The sequence below is a fragment of the Cebidichthys violaceus genome, unplaced genomic scaffold (assembly GCF_023349555.1).
Source record: "Cebidichthys violaceus isolate CVI_PGR_0920_01 unplaced genomic scaffold, fCebVio1.0.p SCAF_3, whole genome shotgun sequence".
Classification (NCBI taxonomy): domain Eukaryota; kingdom Metazoa; phylum Chordata; class Actinopteri; order Perciformes; family Stichaeidae; genus Cebidichthys; species Cebidichthys violaceus.
The window spans coordinates 8,612,136-8,637,586 of NW_027176483.1; the positions used below are offsets into that span (position 1 = coordinate 8,612,136).

At 41.2% G+C, this 25,451-nt stretch overlaps 3 protein-coding genes across 4 annotated transcripts in view; 2 read left to right on the forward strand and 1 right to left on the reverse strand.

Annotated features, from left to right (window-relative positions):
- Nucleotides 1-5,888, forward strand: part of syt7a (synaptotagmin VIIa) — a 69,001-nt gene extending 63,113 nt beyond the window's left edge. For both annotated transcript variants that reach the window (XM_068722595.1, XM_068722594.1), the window contains one exon: nucleotides 607-5,888. In XM_068722595.1, coding sequence (XP_068578696.1) covers nucleotides 607-711 — 105 coding nt within the window. In that variant the 3' untranslated portion in view covers nucleotides 712-5,888. The remainder of the gene's footprint in view (nucleotides 1-606) is intronic.
- Nucleotides 5,889-14,815: 8,927 nt separating this feature from the next.
- On the forward strand, nucleotides 14,816-17,941 carry saxo4 (stabilizer of axonemal microtubules 4). Its single transcript, XM_068722518.1, has 11 exons — nucleotides 14,816-14,891; nucleotides 15,197-15,320; nucleotides 16,313-16,475; nucleotides 16,587-16,632; nucleotides 16,775-16,875; nucleotides 17,024-17,089; nucleotides 17,192-17,281; nucleotides 17,368-17,433; nucleotides 17,526-17,620; nucleotides 17,738-17,842; nucleotides 17,923-17,941. The coding sequence occupies exons 1-11, from the start codon at nucleotides 14,816-14,818 to the stop codon at nucleotides 17,939-17,941; spliced, it is 951 nt and encodes a 316-aa protein (XP_068578619.1).
- A 2,200-nt stretch (nucleotides 17,942-20,141) lies between these two features.
- LOC137881768 (leucine-rich repeat-containing protein 10B) lies at nucleotides 20,142-21,338 on the reverse strand. Its single transcript, XM_068723865.1, has one exon. It carries the CDS (start codon nucleotides 21,336-21,338, stop codon nucleotides 20,142-20,144), a length of 1,197 nt encoding a protein of 398 aa, XP_068579966.1.
- Between the last annotated feature and the right edge of the window lie 4,113 nt (nucleotides 21,339-25,451).

A 25,451-nucleotide genomic window follows, 5' to 3' on the forward strand; every position in this document is an offset into this window, starting at 1 on the left:
TCACAGTTTGATTATCTGGTCAGCAAGCATAGTTAGTTAGATAGTTTGACATTTTAGGAAAATACATCTATTTGCAGATAGAGTTAGATGAGAAGATTGATACCACTCTCATGTTTGGCAATTAAACATAAAGCTACAGCCAGCAGACGGTTAGCTTAGCTTAGCATGAAGGCTAAAAGCAGGAGGAGACTGCTAGCCTGGCTCTGGTCTGCCTCTAGTAGTTGCCAGGCAACCAGCGGAGACTCCAGGGAGTTACATCATAGCAGAAATAGGCTTCATTGATTAAGGCCTCAACAGCAAAATGTATTTTAAAATCTATAAGTGATGCAGCCTGTGAGAGAACTGAGACCACGTTTCTTCCTTCATATCATTACCTTACAACTTGTCGTCGCTGCTCCTCTCGCGTAGCTGATGCCAAATATCGCCCAAACACTGCAGCTCTTTCCGAAAAGATGCTGTCATGTCTGAATAAAGGCGACTGTTCGCGTAAATGACACATCTGAATGACAAAAAAACAAAACAGCAATGTCATGTACTCTATATCTGAAAAGGGTTATAGATTATTTAGTCTACATTGTCATCCCTTCCCTTCTCCCCCTCTCTCAGATCTACCTATCGTGGAAGAGTGGACCAGCGGAGGTAAAGCACTGGAAAGACATGCTCGCTCGGCCGCGTACTAACGTCGCCCAGTGGCACGCTCTCAAGGCCTGATCGCACCGCCCAGCTTCCTCCATGGTCCCTTACCGTCTTCTGCTCCCCCTCCTCCCTTCCCTCCTCCCACTCCCGTCCTTATGCACAAGACTGACTTGCTGCCAGGCTGCGAAACACGGGTACAATTAGCCATCTGCTCTATTAAACCTTTAAACTCTTTTTTTTTTTTCAAGATCTCTATTTCTCTCCGACTCTTCTCACTTCTTCTGTTCCCTCTTCTTCATACAGCCGTGTCTTAGTTTTCTGTGTCTCACCACTTTGCCAATGGTCCCCCTGTTTCTGACCCCCTGTCTGTATGTCTATCTGTCCTTATGCACTTTGCCTGTGGCGTCCCGATATTCAGTTTCTTTGTCGACCCCTTGAATCTGAACTGCACTGCAGCCCCTCGACCCATTTAAGGTGCCAGTCCCGTGGGATCACAGAGAATCTTAAGTAACGATCTATTCTCATATAATCCTATTGTATGACTATTCCAGGTACTCAATACTATACAGTATGTACAATATGTACATATATATATGTTAATAAATGAGGTAAATGGATTGGCAGAACTTCCCCCATACACATGTCTAATATACGGTATCTTATCCAAAGCCTGTCTGCTGTTTCCCATCTCTCCTGTCACTTCATTTGTTTCCTTGTCATCTGTCTCAAGTGTACAATATCCTCTCCCCATTTCAGTCCTCCCTCCTTTTACTCAAAAGTGGTTTAATGTTCAACTGAAGATGTGGAAAGCAATCAATACTCGGTTTGTGATGAAACCAGCTGTACTCTAGAAGGAACTGATACTGCTGTCTCTTTCCTCCCTCCTCTTTTTTCCTCTCAATGCTCTTCTTTATCTCATTTTTTCCCCCTTATTGTTCCCTCTCTCTCTTCCTCTGGTGCACAATATTAGTGTATCCGACCCTTTCTGGACCCCCACCCTTATCGTCTGTGTGTTGTGGGTGCTGTGCTGTAGCTCCAACAAAAATAGAGATTAAAATGAAAAAAACGTTCCGAAACTAGGAAAGCAGGAATACAATAAACTTATGAAATGGATCGCTCCTGATTTTTCCAGACAAAGCCCTGACATGGAGAGAGAAAAAAGAAGATGAAAAAACAAACACAAACAAAACAAAAAAGCCCCCCCATGATATGATGATGTCATTTTTCGCAGCATCACCAACTGAGGAAACCAATTTAAAATCTTCTTCCAATTTTAAGATGAAAACAGAAGCAAAATGTTTGTGCACATGCATTCGGTTGTGTGTGCACACTTCTGTCTCTTTATTGATGCTATGAATTCTTCGTGCTGCCCTGTGCTGTTGTCTCATGCTGATGGGAGTCGATCTCCACTGATTTTGACTGTATGGTGTGCTGCGCTAATATGTGCCTGGTTATGTATGTGTGCGTGTGCGTGTGTTCACAGGAGCAACAAAATTCAGACTCGGCAGAAATCTTCTCTTTTCTCTTTCTCATCTTGCGCTCTTCTTGCTCTTCTTACTGCCATTGTTTCCCCCATTCTCCTTTACTGCCCTGCCTTCTGACCGAGGGCACAGGGAAGTTCTATCTGCACTTTTTGAAAATGTAATAACAATAATAATGATGATGACAGTTTTGATGATGATTACAGTACTGGTGAAAATAAAGGGAGGAGTATCTGAAAGGGTGAGCAGCAGTTGGGGAGAGGAGACGTCTGCTCTGTGATTTCAGGGTTTGGAGATGAAGTGGAGGACACAGAGGATGGATGTAGGGCTCTCATCCTCCTCTTTTTGTTCCTCTTTTTTCCCTTCTCAGTGTACCTGTGTGTGTGTGTGTGTGTGTGTGTGTGTGTGTGTGTGTGTGTGTGTGTGTGTGTGTGTGTGTGTGTGTGTGTGTGCTTCCCGACTCCTGGTGGCAGGCTGCTAGTGTCTGCAATATTAGGTTTGTCTGCTTGTCACATGGAGGCCCGGCCAACACAACACTGCTATTACACAATGTGTTGATCGGCAGCGAGTACGGTCAGAGCTCTAACCAAGAATCTGGCTGCTCCTGCATGAGTCCATGATGCTGCACAATCGATGCGTGTCTGGAAACAGTGAGGCAGATGTGCATTTAACGCTGAAAGAAAAAATTAGATAACAAGGCTTTCTCTGAGTTTTTGTTGCTGTTTCCAGAAACTATGAATGACTGTGTATCACAGACGGTGGGTGTGATATTAGACGATGGTCTGATCTGCCGCTGTGAGATACTGTAGAAGCAGATTAGACATTATCTTTTCCTGAGTGCTTGAGAGCACCACAGAGTGAACTGGTAGCTGCCCTGCTTGTCAGGCACATTCAGCTCAGCTCGATATTTCTGTAACGTAAATAAAACAGTCAAAAAGCAGCAACACGAATACCTGTCGGCCATTAAGAGCTGCTCACACAGACGTCTACTCTTTCTCAGTGTAGACTCTACAGTAGCAATCTGTTTTCACATTCATAAAGTCCTGTGAAACGTAATCCTGTCAGCATTTTAGGATTTGTTTCTTTACTGGAGCGGCTTAGTTTTTATGTCTAAATGAGCATCAACCTTTCAAGCATCTCTCATGTTTGACTGACTTAGCAAGCAAATGTAATTAGTTTGTTTTTTAGTCAAAGCATCACTGCCTCCGTTAATGTAGTTCCTACTAACTCTAGCTCCATTAAAAACCATGCCTAAAATACTGAAGGCCCTGCAGTGGGTTTTATTTTCTCTTATCACTCAGAGAACTGATAGTGTCTTTATGCTTTTCTGCTTGTTTTGATTTATGGTGATGATATCCTGATCACTTGAAAGAGTAAGTAATTGAAGTCTAATCTGCACCAGGTTAGTCCTCATCTGGTGTCTCGCTATAAGCCGGTCTGGGCAGCACACTGTGTGCTGTGAATGTGTTCTGGGCAGCGTGTTTCGTGCGAGACTCGGTGCTGGCTGCTGTGATGCACTGATCCAGTCCAGCACCCTTCAGAACAATTGGTCGGCCGTTGAACAGGGTCCACTGTTTTGACAGCCGCTGCCTGCAGTGTCACAGCACATTACACTCCCATTAGGTGGTCAGAAAGGAGCAATATCTGCTTTCCTGGACCTGAGGGACCCGCTGTTTGCGGAGGTAATACTCGTTAAGAATAAAACAAAACTGTGGAGCGTGCTCATTAATGAGCATGAGGATGATGGACAGGGATAAAGGCTCCTCAGTCAAAACAAGATGAATAACCATTAAGCGATCGCTGTGTGAAGCTGTGAAAATCAAAACGTGGTTTGAATGTGCAGGTGTGCAGGTGATGAGTCGACACAATGCCGCTGCCATTTCCTTTCACCAAGACGATATGTAGCTCAAGGAGTGATAAATTGGTATGCTACGAGGGTTTACAAAGCTCAGTCATCAATGACCCTGTAAACTGGAGGATATGGTTTTATTTTTAGTAACATGAGGCACAGAGTGATGTGGCTGATCCTCCAAGGTAGCCTGGAGGGCTGCAGGGTTTTAAAACTCACTGAGTGCTTTGGAATACAGACTTCTTAAAAGCAATTCCAACGAACAATATTTTCTATTTTTAAAAGGTCAAATGGCACAGTCATCAAATAATTAGTGACATTTGGGCAAAGGCAGGAGGTTCCTAAACTAAATGTGAAAGTGAAATGCTCAAAAATGTTTCTTTATGTTATTTTATTACCCATGAGTAACATTGACTTTACTTCGTTATAGAAAAAAAAGAGAAAGGAAAGTCATGAAGTATCGAGCTGATAAAACAATGTTTATGTTTTTTGAGCTGTTAAAGAACATCATAGTTACAGGAAGAACTGACTACGTTCACGCTCTACATGCAGAGTTAATTCAGCAGTATTAATTTATCTACATTAAAAGAGATTTAGTGACTATTCATGCTTATGGTCACAAAATTGACTATTATCTTTAAAAATGGCGAGAACAAAATACTCAAATGTGATTGTAAAATTGTCTTTAGTTAAAAAAGTAATTTACTTCTGCAACACAGTGTTTTTTTACAGTGGCATATGATTCCTCACAGAGTATCCAGAAAGTTGTACTTTCCTTGAAATAACCAGAAGTCTCAAACCTTATGTTCTCCCATCGCCAGCAGTCAAACAGCAGCACCATTAAAAAGGATGGTGAGCTCAGAGCCAAACAGTAGAAAGGAGAGAGCAATTTCCAAATCCCAGTTTTATTATACTGCCACCTGTCTCACGCCTCTAAACGTATTGCGTTCTGTTGGCACCAACACTGTCAGGACCGACCTTTAACAATTCTGAGCTCATGAATACAGCATGGCGGTGTTGCAGATGCTCAGAGTCGAGACTTTGTCAGACTAACTCCACTCAGTGTACTCGCTCTCCTTGTGTTCAGACTCTTCTCTGTCTGTCATCAGTGTTTCGTTCCCTGGCGAAGCCAACCGGTTGGTGCAAGGTTTTGATCATTTTAAATCAAGAAGACAGACACAGCCAACACTGCCCACAACTTTGCCACTGAATTAGGAGCAGCTTAAGTTGCTCTTTTAACTTAACCCAGTTTATTAGATTCCTCTTTATTTAGTTTTTAATCCGTAGGGTGTTGGAAACACTTTGTAATTTCTCTTTTCAAATTTCTGCAACATTTCCTGAACTTTAAGCACTGCTTTTTAACAATTTGTCACAGCCATGGTAGACATTATACCTGCTAAACATCAGCATATTAGCATTGCCATAGTGACATTAGCAATTAGCTCAAAACTTGAGTACAGCCTCAGAAGGCTGCTAGCTGTTGACAGCAGCTGGATAAAGTGAGGGAAAAGACTTTTTTTCTTGCCTAAGACGTTTGTGAAGGGAATGGGAGTGTCCACTCCAAATGTATCATTGTCACCTGCAGCCTTGCCTTCTCTGTTTACTTTCTAAATAACTGAAAGCGTTATTGGCTGAAGGGGTCACACCTGTTTGCCAAGGGATTAGCAGGATATATTCCTGAGCCTGATATTGTTTGTCCTTGTCGTACTCTCGGCCCGTTTCTTATACTGTGACACTAGTTTTCCTTGATGGATATGGCTTTCTTAAAATGAGCATCAGTGACTCACTCTATTGGAAAGGTGCCTGCTTTGCTGTAGTTTGTGCAATATTAAATTAAAGCTGCACTGTGCTTATGTCTTGGAGAACTTTAGGTGTGTGTGTGTGTGTGTGTGTGTCTGTGTGTGTGTGTGTGTGTGTGTGTGTGTGTGGGGGGGGGGGGGGGGGGGGGGGGGGGGGGGGGGTAATCTCATCCTGGAGGGACAGCAGTTGTTTTATTCTGCTGAATCATGTTATGACGGCTGAGTCAGCCCAGAAGTCTTCTGGGTCACCTTTGTTTTTTTCCCGGTCAGTCCGTGTGTGAGTCTCGCCCTGCGCAGACAGACCTCACCTCCCCTAACTCACCCTTTCAATTGTTTTAAGCATCTGGTGAAATCCAATGTGACTTCTCCCAATCAGGGTTCAAGTAAGCATTGAATGGTATCAAAATTAATATGAAAAACAATAACAAGTAATAATATTTTTTTTTCTTTCTGTTCACATTTGACTGTTGGTCAATGTGTATGTATGTGTGTGCTAGGTGTTATTTCTTTATAAAAACGTGGTAAGAAAATCCTTCTGTTTTTGGAAACTTTATGTAAATATCGTTGGTGAAAATTAACATTTGTTGTACGCTGAGTTTTCATTTGTCACTTGAAATGATGAAGAAAACAATGATATTGATGAATAACAGTGGTGATGTTGATGATGCTGAAGCTGATTATACCTGCCCTTCTTGAATAAGGGCTTTTGATGTCCGCTGTATTTTTGTTGGAGGTGCTGTGAGGTCGGGGCAAGAGAAACAAAGGGAAGGAGTGATACCCAAAACATCCCAGGCCCGCTGTAGCAACACTGCCACATACCTTATACCCCTCTACACATGTTCAGGATGTGGACTGAGCGATATGTGGCACAAATTGTAGCCTGTGTTATTCATGCCACAAAACATCTTTGTATTTTTATTACAAATATGGAGTGCTCCGTGGCTGTTTGAGAAGACTGTTCTCCCCGTGGAGTCAGTCTGCCCTGGTCGCTTGGCATCACATCTCACCCTGTCTGCTTATAGGCTTGGGGATTTACTGTAATGCCATTGTGTTAGACAGGATTGGCCCTGTACTGACACTGATGATGCCTTCCTCATTGAATTTAGAGTCATTATTGCTCTGCTGAAGGCCATACATGGGGACAGGCATGTATGGAGGAGGGAGTAGATTCCAAGTAGAAGGACGTACTTCATCCGTCTGACCCTGTAAAGGGCTAGTGATTCAGCCTCTTTTTTGGGGGTTAGACTCATGATTAAGCACTGCCATGAACTCGCCACATAATAATCTTGTTTCCTGTTTAAAGATGTCTGTCAGAAATCTCAAACTCCAGCAAGAGAAACCCAGGATTAGTGCTATAAACCGCCATATGGCAGACGTATAGTGGAAATAAGGGTATTTAATGATTAAAAAATAAGTGAAGATTAGATCTTTCCAAATGTCCAAAATGTGCCCTGTGCCTTCTCAACAGACATATTCAGCACACTGCTGCATCCCAAAAAAAAAAAGCACAGGGCTGTACAGTTATTTTCACTGCAGGTGTCTGTACGCCTACTTTCCTATTTTCCATATGCCATAGCCTTATGTATCTGGCTGAGTATGTGTACAGTGCAAGGATGAAGCTTATCGGTTTCATTTTACTTTTAGCACTGTCTCCGCCATGGACATGATATGGTACAGCAGATACTCTGCAGCTGTCTGCAGGAAGGACAGTGGATACAGTCCTGGCTTCATTTGCAATCCCATCCTTTAGAGGGAGTCCCACGAGTCGGGAAATACACACACACACACACACACACACACACACACACACACGCAATCTGTCGTATCACGATGCACTGAAAATAAATTCTGACTATTTACCCTAAATCCAGATCCCTCAGAATACGTGTGTTTTTCTTTCCTCGCTGGTTGTAAATAGACTTTGTGATTCGGTTAGAGCATCCTCTAACTCCTGCCATAATGTGGACATTTGTAATCAGGTAGGTAATAAGCAATACACTTATTTAACGCCATACACAAATATTACTTACCGACTCTAATGGTGACTCTTTTGCGTTGCGGGATGTCGAGGGTAACACTCCTGTTTCTTCACCTCCTTTCTCAACTTGCCATGGCTCACCTCTTCAACAAAGAGTGCTCTAACTTAAAAACACACAATTGTGATGTGTACAATCTAATTTAATGTATTTATTTATGTATTTTTGCCAACTTTGTATAGTGTATAAATATCTATAAATATATGAAAAATGACAGTACTGTATAGATTTTAGCTGCCTGGTAAGGTTAATAGTATATACTTGGTAGACTAAAAGAAAAAGCGTAGAGCTGTTCAAAAGCCAGTCATTGAGAAAATGCTTTCTGTAAAACCCGGTGCCACTGGCTCTTTTTATATCCTAGGTTTCGTTTCTGGTTTATTTTTTTATTATTGCCAGTGGGATCCAAAGTATGTGTTGTTTCTTCTTTTCGTCCGTTTGTTTGTTAATCGGTTTGTTTGTTGTTTTTTCTTGACGAGACACAGCGAGGTTCTGGCAGCCAGGAGAGTGCAGTGGAACGCAGACTGGAACCCTGTGTAGTAGTGTGTGTGCGTGCGTGTGTGTGCGTGTGTGTATGTATGCGTGTGTGTGTGTGTGTGTGTGTGTGTGTGTGTGTGTGTGTGTGTGTGTGTGTGTGTGTGTGTGTTAGGTGCGTGTCCGTCTATGGTAGTGCTAGTGCTCTTTGTGCAGTGCCTCCCTCCTCCCTCCCTCTCTGATGTAGTTTGTCATGTGACGCAGTGTGTGTTAAGGTGCAGGATGACTGTTGGCTGAAGCTGGCAGATGCCTCTCTCTCTCTCTCTCTCTCTCTCTCTCTCTCTCTCTCTCTCTCTCTCTCTCTCTCTCTCTCTCTCTCTCTCTGTGTCTCCTCATGTCCACTCTGCTTCTTCATTACAACGCTTCATCTTAATCCTCCACCAAGTATAGATTTCCGCTTCCTCTGCTCACTTTCTCATTTACTTTCCCATTCAGCTGGTAATGCATACACCACCAGAGTCTAATTTACCAGTAATCCATGCTTCCTCATCTATCTGTGATTCTTTGTTCATTAGCAACTCTCATCAGTCACCCTCCACATTACCCTGTTTTTCCTGCAGAGCTCTGTGGACCAGAGAATGATTTAGCACAAAAAAAGAGCATCCTCGTCCCTGTTCATATACCTTCATGTTACATCCTCTCTTTACGATGTTGTACTTTTAGACTCCTCTCTATACAATATCCGATGAGACGGGCAGCTGCCAGCTTAGCACACAGAAACACAAAGCAGCCATATTCAGATACAAAGCACAGACCTGTGACTCAAATCAACAACTATGTTGTGGTGGCTTCACTGCCGCCCTGTTTGTAGCAAGAGAAAGAGAATAGCCTTAAAGATTGGACCAACTACACACACAAAAAAAGTAGTGGGATATGTGCGTTTGTAGTGGATTATTATTACCTTCCCTTTCCCACACCAGATTTATTACTCGGTATTCCGATGTGTTGCTTGGTTGCTCTGTACATATCTGTGTAGTACTTCTGTTGATGTCCCTGTGTTAGGATAGTAATGGGTTCTTACTGGGCGACCTCCGCAGACGTCCTCTCCCTCGTATCTTGTCTCATTTCCTCAAAAACTTCAAACATTCCATCTGAATCTCAAGTGAGCAACATTTTAAAGATAATTAGATTATCACGTAAACTGGGAGTAAAACAGCAGAGGGACTGAACCACAGACATTTCCACTGGAGCCATGATAATAACCAAGACGTCTTGTCTGTGTTCACGTCCCTCTGAGAAATGATAGAGCGCTCGGCATAAAGACCGTCACACTCGCCTCTCTGCTCCTCCAAAACCCGCCTTCACGCTGACCTCACCGGGCTCGGAGAGGTCAGCGGGTCATCGACTGTGTGACGGTGGGAAGAGAAGGGTGAGGTGGGTGAGGAGGTGGGAGAGCCCCGGGAGGCGGCAGAGAGGCCTGTCCCCGTGGTCACAATCCTTGGTCAGGAGGGGAGGGGAGCGAGGGCGTCTCGAGGTCAAACCCAGTAGCACTTTGGTTTTGCGTTCCATGTTTTTTTTAGCCTCTCCTGTTTTTTGGCCGAGCGGACTGTGATCTTACTGGTTGATTTTCTCGTTCTCCTCCACCCATCAGTGTTACAGAGTGTGTTGGGTGGACGGAGCCATGGAGCTGAGCTCTGATTTTGTTCCATATTAAAGAATCATTTTTACTACATCTGTGTTCAGAGATTCAATCGTCTCCCTCTCTGTGTCTTGTTTCTTTCAAGGTTATTTGAAGAGTGCTAAGCGTTGACACTGGAAATACTCAAACATTACACCTGAATGCATCTCTTTCTGAAAGGCGTTAACATGCTGCTCAGTCCTTTTAGCCATGTTAGGGGTTTGGCTTTTGACATGGCATCACTTTGGTCCAGACTGAATCATCTCAACTATTGGATGGATATCCATTACATTTTATACAAACATTCATGGCCCAGAGAGGATGAGTCTTACTGACTTTGGTAATCTCCTGACTTTTTCCAAAGCGCCACCATGAGGTTGATATTTTTAGTCTTGAGTGGAATTTCTTGACTGCTACTTGATTTTGCTACAGATATTGAAGGTCCCTATTGAAGATACATTTAAATAACTTTGATGATTCCTTAACTTCACATTAAGCGCAATCCTCAGGTCAACATAAGTGCTTTAGTGAATAAAGTCCAACCTGGCTTTACAGGAATAGTGTTGTTCCTTAATTTCATGGTCTTCTGTCTATCGCCAGACAATGTGGTGGTTCGCTTTTACACATTGTTCTTTAGGCTTTAGCTTCTATCTTCATCTTTTTAACCTATTTTTATCATGGATAAATCCTTATATTTGTCTGCTTCCTTCTGAAATCGCAAAAATTAGCAAATATTTCTTCAGGAACTGCAGTTAGTGACAGTGTGGACTCCATGGTAATGTTAGCTCTTACTGTTTGACGGAGGAGCAGTGGGGGCGGGACTTAACAAAGGGTCAATTGCATGTACGGCTTCAAGCTCAAAGATGAAAAAAAAATTTAAAAACTGCTCCACGGCAAAATGTGACTAGAGGAGTCCACATACTTGTGGCAGAGTGGTGTTTTTTTAATCAACTTGGACACATGCAGTGTAATTGAACTGCAATATAAATAATTAGAAACTGTAATGACACCATTCCAATCTAACATGTTCCACCATTTGCTGATAGAGGCGGCAATTTGCAAAGGGTTGTTTTTGCCTTTGAGTGCAATTAAAAATGTATAGTAGAAAGCTTCTGCTCTGAGCAACACATTACTTAGCATGAAGGTAAATGACTCGCACAGCTACATGCAGCACTCTGAGGGAATCTTTTATCCCATTTTCAAGGATGGTGACAGATTTTCTCATTCGTTAGCTCTTGCATTGTTCATACAGTTTGTTTCACTTCTGACACTTCAGTCCAAAAGCTGTGTTTCAGCTTTAATCCATTTTCATCCATCCATCTGAATATTCAAAGGCATATCTTGCAATATCAACATGATAGTGAAATTGTTTTTCTTTCATTTAATCTGTTTCTCATTGAGTAGCAAAATATCTTGTCTTGTACATGTCAGGAAATGTACACTCTTCTGATTTTATGACTGAATCTCCCTCTGCTTACCACAGCCGGCCTCCTTAGCATTACACGCACCAAAGCAGATTGAAACTAGAAATGGAAGAAGATGACAATGCAATTTACTCCAAACCGCCCTTGCCAGATTTGCCTATTAAGTACAGAAGTCAAAAAGGAAGCAGGAAGGAGATAAGACCCCAGAACAGTGAGGCGGTGAAGCAGAGAGAGCACCTCTGAGACCTGTTACACAAAGACGGGTCTTAGCGCCTTAGCTGTCTCTCTAAATATTAATTCCATGCTTTTCTATGGCAGACACAGAAACAGGTTATTGAACCGACAGAGAGACTGTATAGAGTCTCCTCCCGGTGCAGCAGAGTATCAGAGTTGGCCAGGAAATACAGACGAGCACGAAGCCAACCGAGCTCCTGCAGACAGGGGCCGAGGTTTCGTCCCTCCCTGAACTACAACAGACGGCTGCAGGCGAGCCAAGCGCATCAACTCGACGGGAGACCCGTGCTTGCATCACCTCCCTCTATTTTTAGAACCACTGCACCCACCTTTTCTCATCTTTTAGGCTCCCTCTGTATTCTAAGTGTTATCTCAAGTGCACATTTTTTGCAGGAGATGCAGCATTGTATCCTTTTTTTCCTCCCAGAATTAATGTCAATTTGATCCAGAATCTGGCCTATAACTGAGTCTGGCTACAGCACAGTCATGTTATATGTGAATTATGCAGATGCAGAACAAGCACAGATTGCTGTACTGAAGAGATGAACAATCACATGGAGAGTCTGCAGGTTTTTCATTTCAGAGTACAGCAGGTGCTTCCACTGATCAGTTCCTCTTCTCTGACTCTCTGGCTGAAGTTGTTCTAATAAGCGAAATCATCTGGTGTAATCTTCAACTGGAATGAAAATAGGCGCCTGGTCTATTCCTGCTGTATGGATCCCTGAGCGTTTATAATTAGAAATGCCAATAATGTGCACATTGTGCTTAAGAGAAAAGAAGCAGGAAATGAGACTGTCAGTTTCAATGATGCAGGCGTTTCCCTGTCGTTATTTTCTTGGAGAAGATAATGAACAGTCCCAGGCATAGCACGACAGCACGACAGCACGTCAAGCACGAAAGACTGTGGAACGGCAACACAAGCAACAGCTTGGTAAAGATAGGCTCCTCCGACTGCCAGCGTTGGACAGATGGAGGGAGCAAGAAGTGATGTGACAGAGGTGAAGATGCAGTGTGAGTCCAAGGAAATTAGATGGAAAGGGAAGGAATAGGAAGTGAGAATTAAAGGAAATGTGTGGAGATGGTGTGAAGATGATGCATTGTCAGATTTAGTGATCCACGGGGGTGAGCAGCTCGTTATGGAAAAACCTCAGTTAGATTTTATGCAGTAATTTTCACCTAATAAGGTAAAGGTGAAGAAAATTACACGGTTTGAAGTGCTCATACTGCGTGTTTGAAGACCATGTGGGTTTTCTGATATTAATATCATACTATTTTACCCCTTTTAATTGAATACAGAAGATATCCTGTTAATGGTTAATAAGTGACAATATATCTGCATCTATAAAAAGGATTTTTTCTGATGTCGTAAATAAATGTCGTAAATAAAGGAGGTGGACATCCTCCTGATTAAATTGACACACTCATGCTCATGTAGATGTATAGATGGTGTGTGGACATTTCTTCCTGCTAACAGAGGTGGAAGATAAACCCTTGTCTCAGATGGACATTTTTTATCAAGATATGCAAATTTCAAGCCATCCATCATTTTTTACATAACCTTACATCTTTTCTGGGCTAGACTGAAGTCAGAGCCACTGTGGCATCACACTGCCATCCAATGGACACACAGAGAAACCGTCCAGTCTGCTGAGGATGTTCGGTATGAGAGCTGTACAGCTAAAGTTTAGTAAGTCAATTTTATTTATACATCACAAATTTGTCTCAAAAGACTTCAAGAAGTGAAATGCATACAACATCTACTATTAAATGAATAAATACAAATCTGTATGTATAATACCTTAGACTAGATAAATTCATTATGCAAATACTGTATATATATACATGCGCTCTATTAATTACTTAGTTCAGTGAGTTATAGAGTAAAACATGTCAGGCAGCCATGGTTTGTGTGCTGTACATAATATAAATATAGGTATAAATATAAATAATACAATATACATAAAATACATCATAATAAGGTATTTAGTTTTCAAGTATGTACAATACTGTACATAATACACCATAATGGTATACTTTTACTTCAATCCCTCCTATTTTGCATTTATAAGCATTAATAATTGCTTATTAATAATTAACTATAAACGTATATAACACTAAAATGTAGCTGAAAGCAGATATAAGATATGTTTAAGTGTTTACTAGCTCCTCCTCCATAATGCAGTAATAATGATATCAAATTGAATTAATGCAGCTTATAAATGATAGTGATCAGTTCAAACTTAATAGATAATCAATAATAAATGTTAATTCATAGTCACTACATGAGTGGATCATTCTGTGAATTAATCCCATGAAGTCTTTAATAATTTGTTAATGCAACAATAATTCAAGATACATCCTGCATTAATTCATGTTAAAAATCATCATGACTCATTAATTTGTGAAGCATTTCTTAAGTATGGGATTTGTATTCTTATTATGAAGTGTTTCCAATTAAATAAGTAACCGTAATATGATGCAATATGGACTAAAAACAAACATATGATAAATTCGTAGGAGGCTGATCTTCAGTATATTTATTGCTATGATTCAGTAGGCTGACACCTGAACACCACCTGCTGCCTTCGAGTGTGTCTGAAAACTAGATAACTTTAAATATAAATATAAAAGTGCTGATGATTGGCAGTGATCAAATAACTTGCATAGGACAGGTGTTAAAAGAATAAAGCATAGACTGATTTACAGTAGAAACATTATCTAATGATGTAAGCAGCCAACCTTTCACTCTGGAGTCACTCATCAGCCCTGGTGCTGGATCTCCTAGCAACAGAGACCTGTTTACCTACAAGCCACAAGACAGAAAGGTGAGCAACAAGCATTGCAGGTACGTCTGGGGAGTTAAGTGAATCTTTTCTTTTTTTTCAGGGGTAATTTAAATCTGGTATAAATAAATCTGATATCTGTAGCTGTTCTGCAGTGCTGCTGAACTTTTCTCCTCACTCACAAACAGCATTTGATAAAGGGAGCACTTATTGTATTATTTTCGACAGGCTCTGAAATCACTTTTTCAGAGAGCTCTGTCGGATTCTGTCAAACCTAAAAACAAAGGAGTTACATGTTGCTTGCTGCTTTTGTTGATGGTTACAGCACTGTGCACATGCCCAGAGGATTTTTGCCATCCATCACCAGTGTCAGTGAGAGTTTCCATTACAGCAGTCAAGGGTGGCTGAGCAGAGGAGGATAGTTATGACGACTGTTGGAGCAACAGGTAGCAGGGGACGACTGACCGGCAACGCAGTCAAACTCTACAACACTTCTTATGGTGAGAGAGTGCACGATGAGGGGGGAAGTCAAAAAGTCTCAAACATAAATAACTTTTATCGTACTAAAAATTACTTTTTTACAGCAGACATGTTGACATGTCATAGTAGCTAAAGCACAGATGTATTCAATAAAATTCGCAGCATTCCACTTAGGGGAGGCCCTGGTATTATACTCACTAGCTTAATGGGACCATCGTTCATGTTGATTTCACTTGTGCTTTTCCTGCTATGACTATAGTCAAAATGACTATTGTGAAAAATGTCCATTGGGATTCAGATTAGGTTTTTTGTACAACTGTCTCAGACCCGGGTAGGGTGAATTTCACCTCTCACCTCGGACATCCCAGTGAGACAGGCTTCACATCAAACCAGAGACCAGCCGTATATTACAGGCCCAGTTTGGACCACATTGACAACCCTCCTTTTGGGTAAGTGTCGGGTGAGGACTACGAAAATCAAACTGAGATGCTCACCAGTTGATTATTATTTTTAAAAGCCCTATACATGTGTTTGTGTCTAATTAGACGTCAGGTGGAAGCTGATTTAGTTTTGTGAATTACCAAATGCAATGTCCAAATAAGTAAGATAAAAGAGTAAAATGATAGTGAAAACACTTTTGTCAGTACACTGCGTGTGTGTGTCAGCGACAGTCCTGGCTTAATGCAACACAATCGGTAATCCTCTTCTTCTACCAGTCAAAGTGTCTATTATAGAGGTGATATTGGTTCAGCCTTAAAAGGTGCAACAAAGCTGACAGGAGAGTTCAATATAATGTCAGTAAAGCACTGTCTGAACTCCCTAACAGTCTTGAGAAGAGATCTAATCAATAAGTGATTAACACCTGGGTTAATTTACCGTGGGGGAGCCGGGCTTTTAAGATATACGTCTAGTGAATAGAGGCTCATGTCTTTTATTTCAACATTTGATTAAACAGAAACAATGTCCTTGTTAAGTGCGATACTATACAGATTGAGCCTTTATATTTGAACTAACTTTATACAAAAGAAATAGTATCCTTTTATATAACTACTGATACTATTGTTGTTTTTAAATCTAATTTTCTCAATGCAAAGACCCCCACATAGATAACTTTATTGACCTCTGTTATATTTGGGTGGAGGTGGATCTTTAAGGCCCTGCACACTCATGTTAAATCCTCACAGGTAATCTTAATCATTAATCAGGCAAGTAAAACTAAAGCTATTTGCATAGTGAGATACCCCTAGATACAAGACAGCATGTAGATTTTGTAATTTGGGTGACTTGACACATACAAGAATATTTTGATGGAAAAGTTTCTGTGGTGTTTTCATTTTTGTAAACCAACTTCCTGAACTGATTAAGCTGTCACTGAAGCTACAGTTCATCCTTAGCAAAAAGCCTGTTTCCTAAAACACAGTTGTGTTGTTTTTGTGTGCAGACTCCTGTTATCTGACAGTTTCATGTCTCAAACTAAACAACACTACCAACCTTACATTCTGTCTGATTATACGGGGTCTTTGCCAAACCTCATTAACAAGTCCAGAGACAGCGGCTTCCATCAGCTGAGGAGTCTTCCGAAAACAGCGACTATGGAGGAAAAGGTAAGACACAGAACGATAACAACACTTTGGGGATGTTGAGAAGCGTCACATGTGCATAAATAAAAAGTGGTAAATTTCTCATTATCTGTCTTCATGAATATTTCTCTTCAGACGGAATACCAAAGAGTGTTTGTGCCACATCGTCTCACACCATCAGGTAGAATAATAAAGACCCATGTTTTTGTGATTTTAAAGGTCATCATTAAGTAGATGATTGGGGAGAGACAAAACCTAATAATTGTAAACTTCTCATGACCTGTTGGCGTTTGTATATGTGCACACTGTCGCACTTCCTCCAGTTTCCCAGAACCATGTGATTGTGGGTCCGAGAGGAGAAAGTGGTTTCACTGAGGGAACAGACCTTCAACTTAACACATTTGTGGAGAAAAAAAGCTGCATGGTAATATTAGTAAATAGTCATTCTTGCAAATTAAATCAGTATTACTAGTCTATATTTACATCTGTAATCACACAGTAGGTACGCGGTACATATTTTACATACAGTAAGTTATTTCTTATGTGTAACAGCATCTACTTATGATGTTCAGGTTGAACCTCTCCAGACTCACAGCTCAGTGATGAAAAGGGACTTTGTGTCACCATCATTTCTACAGGTTGGCACACACATCCACACTTTTTTGAAAGGATGCAGTTTGTAATATTATTTTTCCAGAATTTGTAAGGTTTAACAGCATCTTTCTGTGCTTGTGTTTAAGGGCACTGAGGCGAGACCGAGCGTGTGCAGTAGCCGTTTTTCTCGAGAAACAGGATTCACTCGAGGTGCCATCGCTCCCTTGGCCTGCCCAGTGAGTATTGATCCCCTTCCACTCAGCTGTAGCAGATTTTAATGATATCACTTTAACTTTAAACATCCTTCCCTCTGCTCATCTAGACCTCCCTTCTGCCATCACCACGGACTAAAAGTAATGCACCAACTACGAAGTCCATTGGAAAAAAGGTTATATACTTTTATTTTGTAGTTTTTTTTCAATATTACCTCTGTGTTTGGAGCTGTTATCAGTTGTTTTAGCCTGTTGTTGTGTTTTCTAGGAGCTCACAGGATTTCTTCTCAATGCTTCAAGCGACCAGATTTTTCCGAACACACCGTTTGATTATTCACACTTCAACACACATTATAAAAGCACGTAAGTGTGTTTGATACCTTCAGATAATGTCGAGGTTAGCTAACAGGTATCAAACAGTACAGAATATCATCCAAGCACATGTTTAGTTGACAAGAATGTTGATTTTTTTTCTTCCAGGTTTTGTCATGATGCTGTTTACGAAAAGTCAAAATCTGGCCACACTTGTGTAGGAATTATCAGTGGAAAAAGGGACAACAGCTACAATCGGCGAGACATGGACAGGTACATAAACAAGCTGCACACATGATGTCCCATCATGCATATGTTTCCTTTGACTCATATGACTTACTTTTATTTCACAGGTTCATCTTTAAGGGCTAAACCTTCTCACAATTGAGACGGTACCTGCATGACTACAAATAAAATGTGGAGTTTGTTGTTGTTGTTAACACTGTACTCTGGGTGATTTGTGCAGAAAAACAAACTGCGGATGTGTGTGTAATTATTAAATATCGTTATAATCAAATCCTAAAAGCCTTCAGAACTCCCTCGTCTGTGTTTTTTTTACAATAGTCCTGTCAAAAAATAGCTCACTTTCATCTCTTTGTTAAGTCCTCTTTGTGTGAGCTGAAAAGCTGCCAGTCAGACAGTTGTGTGAAGTGAGTCGTGTGAAGGCCAAAGAGGCAGTGAAGGAGATGATGCATTGTCTTTGACTCACTGCCACTGGAGGATTGAGTTTCCAAAAGGGTCACATTATGTGTCTTATACTGTAGCTCCATCCTACTATACATGCGCGGAAAAACGCAAGGAGCTCAACAACGCAAAAGCAGCGCAAAACCGCTTCAATCACATTGAAAACAATTACAAAAAAGCCGCCCAAGCTGCTAAAAATGCACATTGTCTGATCAGGGCCTTAGTCTTCATCAACCAAAAGTGTCAAATATTCTCTGGTTCCAGCTCCTCCAGTGTGAGCTATTGCTGCATTACTTTGTCTTTAATCAAAATTACAGTTATTAGTGTCTTTGGGTTTTGGTCAGGACATTTGAAGATGTCACGTTAAGCTCTGGGAATCTGTGATGAGCATTTTACACTGATTTATGACATTTCAAAGACAAGACAATTAACCTGTTAGTTAAGAAAATGTTGACAAATTAGTTAATGATCAAATATTCAGATTTACAGTAACTTTTTGAACAATTTTGAAAATTGCTTAATATCTTTTTTAAGCTGACAAAAAACAGTTCATCTTCTCAAATGTGACCATTTTTTTGGTAAACTGAATCTCTTTGGGTTTGAGACTGTTGGTCAAACAAAACACTAATTTTAAAGATATCAACTTGCTCTCTGGTGCACTGTGACGGGCAATTTTTCTGATATCCACTGGATCAATCGATTAATTAATCAAGAAAATGATCAGAAGATTAATAGATAATTAAAAGTTCATCAACTGCTGCGCCAGACATAATACAAATAGCCTTACATATATGTAAAATTAATGGTTTTATATGTCAAAAGTTTGAGTCTGTTCTCCAAAAGTTTTCCTCAGCACAGACGCAGGAGTCGAGACACGCTGCCACACGAGTACGAGCATAAATATTTCAACGCTGGGATAAATATTTCACTCTTTCAATGCGATGTGAGAAGGAGATGCGTGGAGGGAAAGAAGATTGGATTACGTAGGAGCCCCACATGAATAATGAGTGCAGAAATGAGAGGAGAACAAGGGCCGAACCTGCTTTATGTTAGAGACGGAGGTAGAAAAGGTGCCGTCACTGACAAAAAGGAGTATACAAAGGTCATGACGGACCAGTCTCTGACCTGCTGACCTCCTGCTTGATACTTTTGTGAGTCTATTTCATGTCTGGAGCCTCCCTGTGGACTTACCTTTTATGGTGAGGCACCCCAGCTATTCATCCCTCTAATAATCCTGCTTGTCTCGCTCTCTTTCTTGGCAATGGCACTCACAGGACTGCTTACACAACACTGACAAGGGTTGGGGGGTTGTGTTTAGCACGTCATAAATATTTTGTAAATCTAAATCCAATACACACATTTACATGCGCACACACCATCTTCGTTTACAAAAATAGCAATGAGTCGAGGCCGAGGTGCACTGGCACATAAAACAGACACTGACCATGATATGTGGAAATACTACAGTGTGTCAGTGAAGTAAACAGTAGCTGGTGCGTTACTGGTTCCCAGTAAAGACATATTTTCCCATAAATGATTGACACCAACTTCATCAGCTGAGTTAATATTTAATAAGGGAAGATGGTGTACACAAAAAAAAACCTAATGTAAAACACCCATACACACCTCTCTCTCACACACACACACACACACACACACACACACACACACACCACCTGAGTCCTGCTCTGATTTGGTCATTTGCAGCTGATTGAGATGTCACAGGTGCCGTCAGTTTACAGTTTCATAATGCCTCACTGCTCATTCATTTTCACAGTTAACGCTAGATTAGCAATTAGCAGCACAACTAATTTGTGTCAGCTTCTTTTCTGTCATCCACCTCCGCCTGCCTGCAGATCATCTGAATCTGGATGTATGAGGGGTTTTTTCATGCCCCTTCATCTTGTCTCCCTGAGTCCTCCAGCTCCTCATACTCATAGTCCATCTGAGCCCTCTCGTACTCCAGCTCGTCCCCCTCATACTCAAACCCCTCTCCCTCACATATCAGCTCCTCTGTCTCATATTCGACCCCCTCCTCGTCATATTCAAGCTCAGCTCCGTCATAATCAGTGATGGGCATGTTCTCCTCCTCCTCATTTGCCAGGGGCTCCTCCTCTTTAACGTCTGCGTCCTCTACAGTCACCACAGCTTGTTTTGAGTTGGAGCTGCTGTTCTTCAGGATGCCATGAATCACCGGCTCTTCTCCTGCCAGAGCCAACTCTTCGGCCTCTTCCTCTGCGGCCTTTCGTAGTCTCTCATTCCTGGCCTCGCGCTCCTCCAAGAACTCTGCAGCGCCTTCCCCAACCACGAGTACCTCCTCGCCCACTTTAGGAGGGCCCTCCACTGGATTGTGGTCGTAGGAGAAGAGATGCAGGGCGTGGAGACGCTTCAGGCTGGGAAACTCTGATATCTTGTTGCGGTCCAGATCTAAAATCTCCAAACTCTCCATGCGCAACAAGGCTTTGGGGAAGGTATCAAATCGGTTCCCATAGAGCCATAATCCCCTCAAAGCCTCCATACGGCAGAGGTCAGGAGGCAACGTCTTCAGCCGGTTGTCTCCAATCTGAAGGGACTTGAGGTTGGGCAGGTCGTAGAGCTCCCGTGGAAAACTCTGGAAGTAGTTGCTCTCCACCCACAGGCAGCGCAGACTTTGCAGGTTTCTCAGCTCAGGCGGGAGAGTCATGAGCCGGTTGCTGCCCAGGTAGAGGCGAGTGAGGTTAGTGAGCTGGCAGACGGCCGCGGGAACATCCTCCATCTTGTTGAAGTCGAGGGCAAGGATACGCAGACCTTGCAGCTGAGAGATGCTGTCCGGTAGAGTGCGCAGGCTGTTCCCACAAACATACAGCTTCTCCAGATGCATCAGTCCACTAACACGCGACGGCAACCGCTTAAATTTACGGTAGCTCAAGTCCAGCACGGGATCCCCACTCTCAAACAACTCCTCCACCCCCAGTGGAAGCTCTGCCTCCACCTCCACCGCCTCTTCTTTCTTCTTCTCTGTGATATCGGCCTCCTCGCCATCCTTCGTCCCCTCCTCCTCCTCTTCTCCCTCTTCTCCCTCTTCCTTCCTGGAGGAGTTGCCCATGCTGTGGCCTGCAGCCCCTGACTCCTTCTGAGTCAGGACAGAGTCATTTGATGAGGTAGTGTCCGTGACAAGTTAGCCCTCCGACTGGGAGCGAATGTTGTCTTGTTGTTGAACCCACTGGACGCAAACGGCATCACGGTCCGGACCAATTAACGCTCTTGCAGCCATGCTACAGCAGTTTATCAGGTTTCTCTTCGTCACGTCATCTGCTGCTTGATCAGAAAACACCAGTTGAATATATCTAACAAAGTGTGGAGTAATAGTAATGATAGTAGTAGTTATAGTAGTAGCAATAATAGTAATAATAACAGTAATAGTGCTGCTGGTAGCTGAGCTCAACAAAAATACAGCAGAATTTTGTGCTGAAATTGAGTTCTTGCAGTCCTTACCCTCTCCTCTTTAACTTCCTCCAGGCTTTTAAGAGAAAGATAACGTGCACGTTCAGGTCACCTGTCCACGTGATCCGATCTGTCTATCAGGACAGGAAAGAAGTGCCACTTTAGGACTCTAAATAGTCAGTTTAATGTCCCTCCTCCTGCCGGGTGTCGGTGGATAAGCCCACGGTGCGTGCGCAGCTCGGTGACCTGGCCGGCAGCAAAGAAAAGCAGTTAATGGAAGTGTGTCCACTAGTTAATGCGGCTGCTCCCCATTAGAGGCCGAGGTCTCCCGGAGTTCTAATCCGCGCTGGAGAAGGAAATTGCACATTTTGGGAAACTGCAGCGCTGACTGAGTGACTGACTGTCCTCTCCTGATGTTGGCCGCTTCTCTCCATCAGTGAGGTTTACATTGTACTGCTGCCTCCCTCCTCCCTCCCTCTGTAACCGGAGCAGGGAGCATTCACATCACATGGTCAGTGAGTGTGCGTGTGTGTGCGTGTGTGTGTGCGTGCGTGCGTGTGTGTGTGTGTGTGTGTGTGTGTGTGTGTGTGTGTGTGTGTGTGTGTGTGTGTGTGTTTAAAGTAGTATAAAAAACGTTCTCTCCTATCAACTGTGTTTTTAAAATTGTATTTAAAACGATTTTAAAGAAAACTGCATTTTCAGGGTTATAAATGTCAACACGTTTTCCCCCTTTTTTGTAGATTTGAATTTTAATTAATTAGTTTATTCTTGTTTTTGTGCAGTAATAGGGCCACTACGCCTAATTGTCAGGTTTTTTTCTATCTGGTATCTGCGTCACAGTGACCATGTAATGTACAATACTGTCTGCACTAATTTAAAAGAGAAACCCTCAAATAAGACAGCCAACCAAAAATACGAACTGAGTGCATCAAGTACTGTACTTAAGTACAATGTTAGGTACTTTACTTGAATATTTTCACGTTATGCCGCTTTATACTTCTACTCCACTAACATTCAGAGGAAAATATTCAGTTTCTTTCTCCACAACATTTATTTGACAATTATAAGTACATTTAAAGTAATATACAAAACATATATGTGATGCACTAATATGTATTAAACTGTAGTTGAAGTTGTCAGAAGTCCCACACCAGAATCATTGGAAGACATAAAGGCTGACCAACCAGAAACGCAAAAATATCACTAACACGCGAAAAGTACTTGCCAAAGTACTATTTAAACTGTCCATCTGCTATATGCTGATATTTATTTTAGCATTACAGATAAAGCCAAAGTTTTGTCATTATTGTATTCTGTATGTTTTTTGTATGTAACTTTGGTATTCAGGCAATAAAAAAAGAGTACATTTTTATTTTGTTTTGCTGATGATCTTACACACTTTTACTGAACTAACATTTTGAATGCAGGACTTTTATTTTTACCACTGTAAATACATGATGTTAGTCATCACAAAGTCTGCTGGACCTCAAAAGATTGTAACTTTAGTACTGGTTTGTATCAAACACTGCAGACATTAGCTTCAGCAGGTTTTTATAGACCAATTAAAAAGCTGTGACGACAGCCTTCATGGGACTTTCTGCTTTGACACAAAACAGACGCAAAAATAACTTCTAAACTGCTGCTAACCCTTAACAGTGTTCAACCTGAGACAAGTATAAGACTTATTGATGCATTAACCATCAGTATGGTTGAGTAAAAGTCCCACCAAATGTCAATAACAAAGTAAAAGTTTCACTTCACCACCTGGATAGGAGGATGGATCGGAGGATGAATGGATGGAGAGATACCCACTATACTGCAGTTTGGATTGTCATGAATGTGACTCGACTAAAATATATTCATACGCTGTTGCTTAAAATAGCTCCAAAATTTGATGAGCCCAGAGCAAGTTTTAGATAAAAGGACAGCAGCAGTTACAGCACAGGCTAACTTGATCCAGTGGAGGAATATTCACATCCTCTTCTTGTTAAAACTGTGCAAAATGACTCTATTACAACTGCATACGCAGAGTATGGTACAAGGGGTGGAATGTAACTAAGCACATTAACTCAAGTACTGTACTAAAGTACAATTTTGAGGTACTTACTTGAGGATTTCCATTTTATGCGTCAGTACTTTGTACTTCAATTCAATATCAGGGGGGAATGTACCTTATATTGCATTTATTTGAACCAAATGAGTACTTTTGCTTCCTAAGTGTTCTATTACTTAAGTAGTAGAACATTCTGTAGTAAAAACTACTTCAATGCTACTTCCGAATTCAGGATGTTTACTTTTAGAGCAGTATTTTTACATTGAGATTATTGCTATTTTTACTTGAGCAAAATATCTGAATACAATTTCCAAACAACATTATGTGTTGGGTTGTTTAATCTGCAGCAATGCATCATATTTAATAAGGAACTGAATGTAAAATCTTCATCTTAAAAAAGTAACTGACAGGACATACAGTATTCTATGTCTGTTTGAATGCAGAATTGTGGAAAGTCTCCCAAAATAGAAATACTCAAGTTACTTCAAAACTGTACAAAATTTACTTATACACTTTGTTGAATTGTTGACAACAGCAGACATGTTTTTTTTGATTGATTGCATGTTTTGTTGGTTGTGATACTGAAGAAAAGCCTGGAAAAGCTGCTGGGGTCAGATGTGCAGTGCTTCTGTCAGCCTGATGAGCTGTGGCAGAAGAAGCAGACAAACAGGGAGACAGGCCGCGCGCTGCTTGAGGATAATCCTGTCTGATATGCTGAGAACCAAAAGAGCTGATTTGCAAATTTCTGCATCGCATTCAAACGACCCTGAAATGACACAATGGACTGTAAGCAGCAGACAGAAAGACAGAGACCCCAGGCGGTGACTGGATGTGACTGCTGAGGTGAATGTGTTGAATGCAGATTTAAGAACTGCATGACCCAGCCGTCATGGGAAACATATGGAAAGACAACAAAAAAATGTTTTTAAACTGAAACAAATGTAAACAGTAATGGTTATTTTCCATCATCCAAGATCGAATCATTAATAATGAAAAATCTCATTTGGGTTGAATTACATTGTTGGATGTTTTTCTGATGCAACACAAGACTGTAATGATACCTGCTGTTGTTGCTGCCTCGGGGTGAAATGAGGACAAGGAAGGTGTCTTATTAAAGGAACACATCTGCAGCATCTGCTGGTGGTGGAGGGAACTGCAACACACCTATTTCATAATATGTCATTTAATATAACCTATTTTACGTTGTTAATAATCAGATAATAACACATCACAATAAACTAACCATGTGACTTTGTTTTCAGTTGAAGAGTGTTTCAGATGTTGATTCCTTTAACACAAAAAGCATTTCATATTGTTATAAATATCTCTAAAGGTATAGTTGTCCAGACATTTATTGTCTTACTACATTGACACGAAGATTTACTGATTTAGATCATTTTGTAGAGATCTGTTTCACTTTGACAAAGGATATCTTTATGCGGGTCAGTCTAAAATTAAATTAAATTAGAATTCAAATTAAACTTCCACCTGAGATGATTATAATGATAAGGACACAGACAGACAGATATATATAGATAGATAGATAGATAGATAGATAGATAGATAGATAGATAGATAGATAGATAGATAGATAGATAGATAGATAGATAGATAGATAGATAAAAAGCAATACAATAAACAGCAATAAATAATCAATAAACTAGAATATAATGGACCTCAATGCTGATAATATAGACTGAACTACTATTGAATATTGTACAA

Coding starts and splice junctions, on each gene's coding strand:
- saxo4 (XM_068722518.1), top strand. CDS start 14,816: ATGACGACTGTTGGAGCAACAGGTAGCAGGGGACGACTGACCGGCAAC. Junction 16,633..16,774: donor ACATCGTCTCACACCATCAG/GTAGAATAATAA, acceptor CACTTCCTCCAG/TTTCCCAGAACCATGTGATT. Junction 17,621..17,737: donor AACACACATTATAAAAGCAC/GTAAGTGTGTTT, acceptor TTTTTCTTCCAG/GTTTTGTCATGATGCTGTTT.
- LOC137881768 (XM_068723865.1), bottom strand. CDS start 21,338: ATGGGCAACTCCTCCAGGAAGGAAGAGGGAGAAGAGGGAGAAGAGGAG.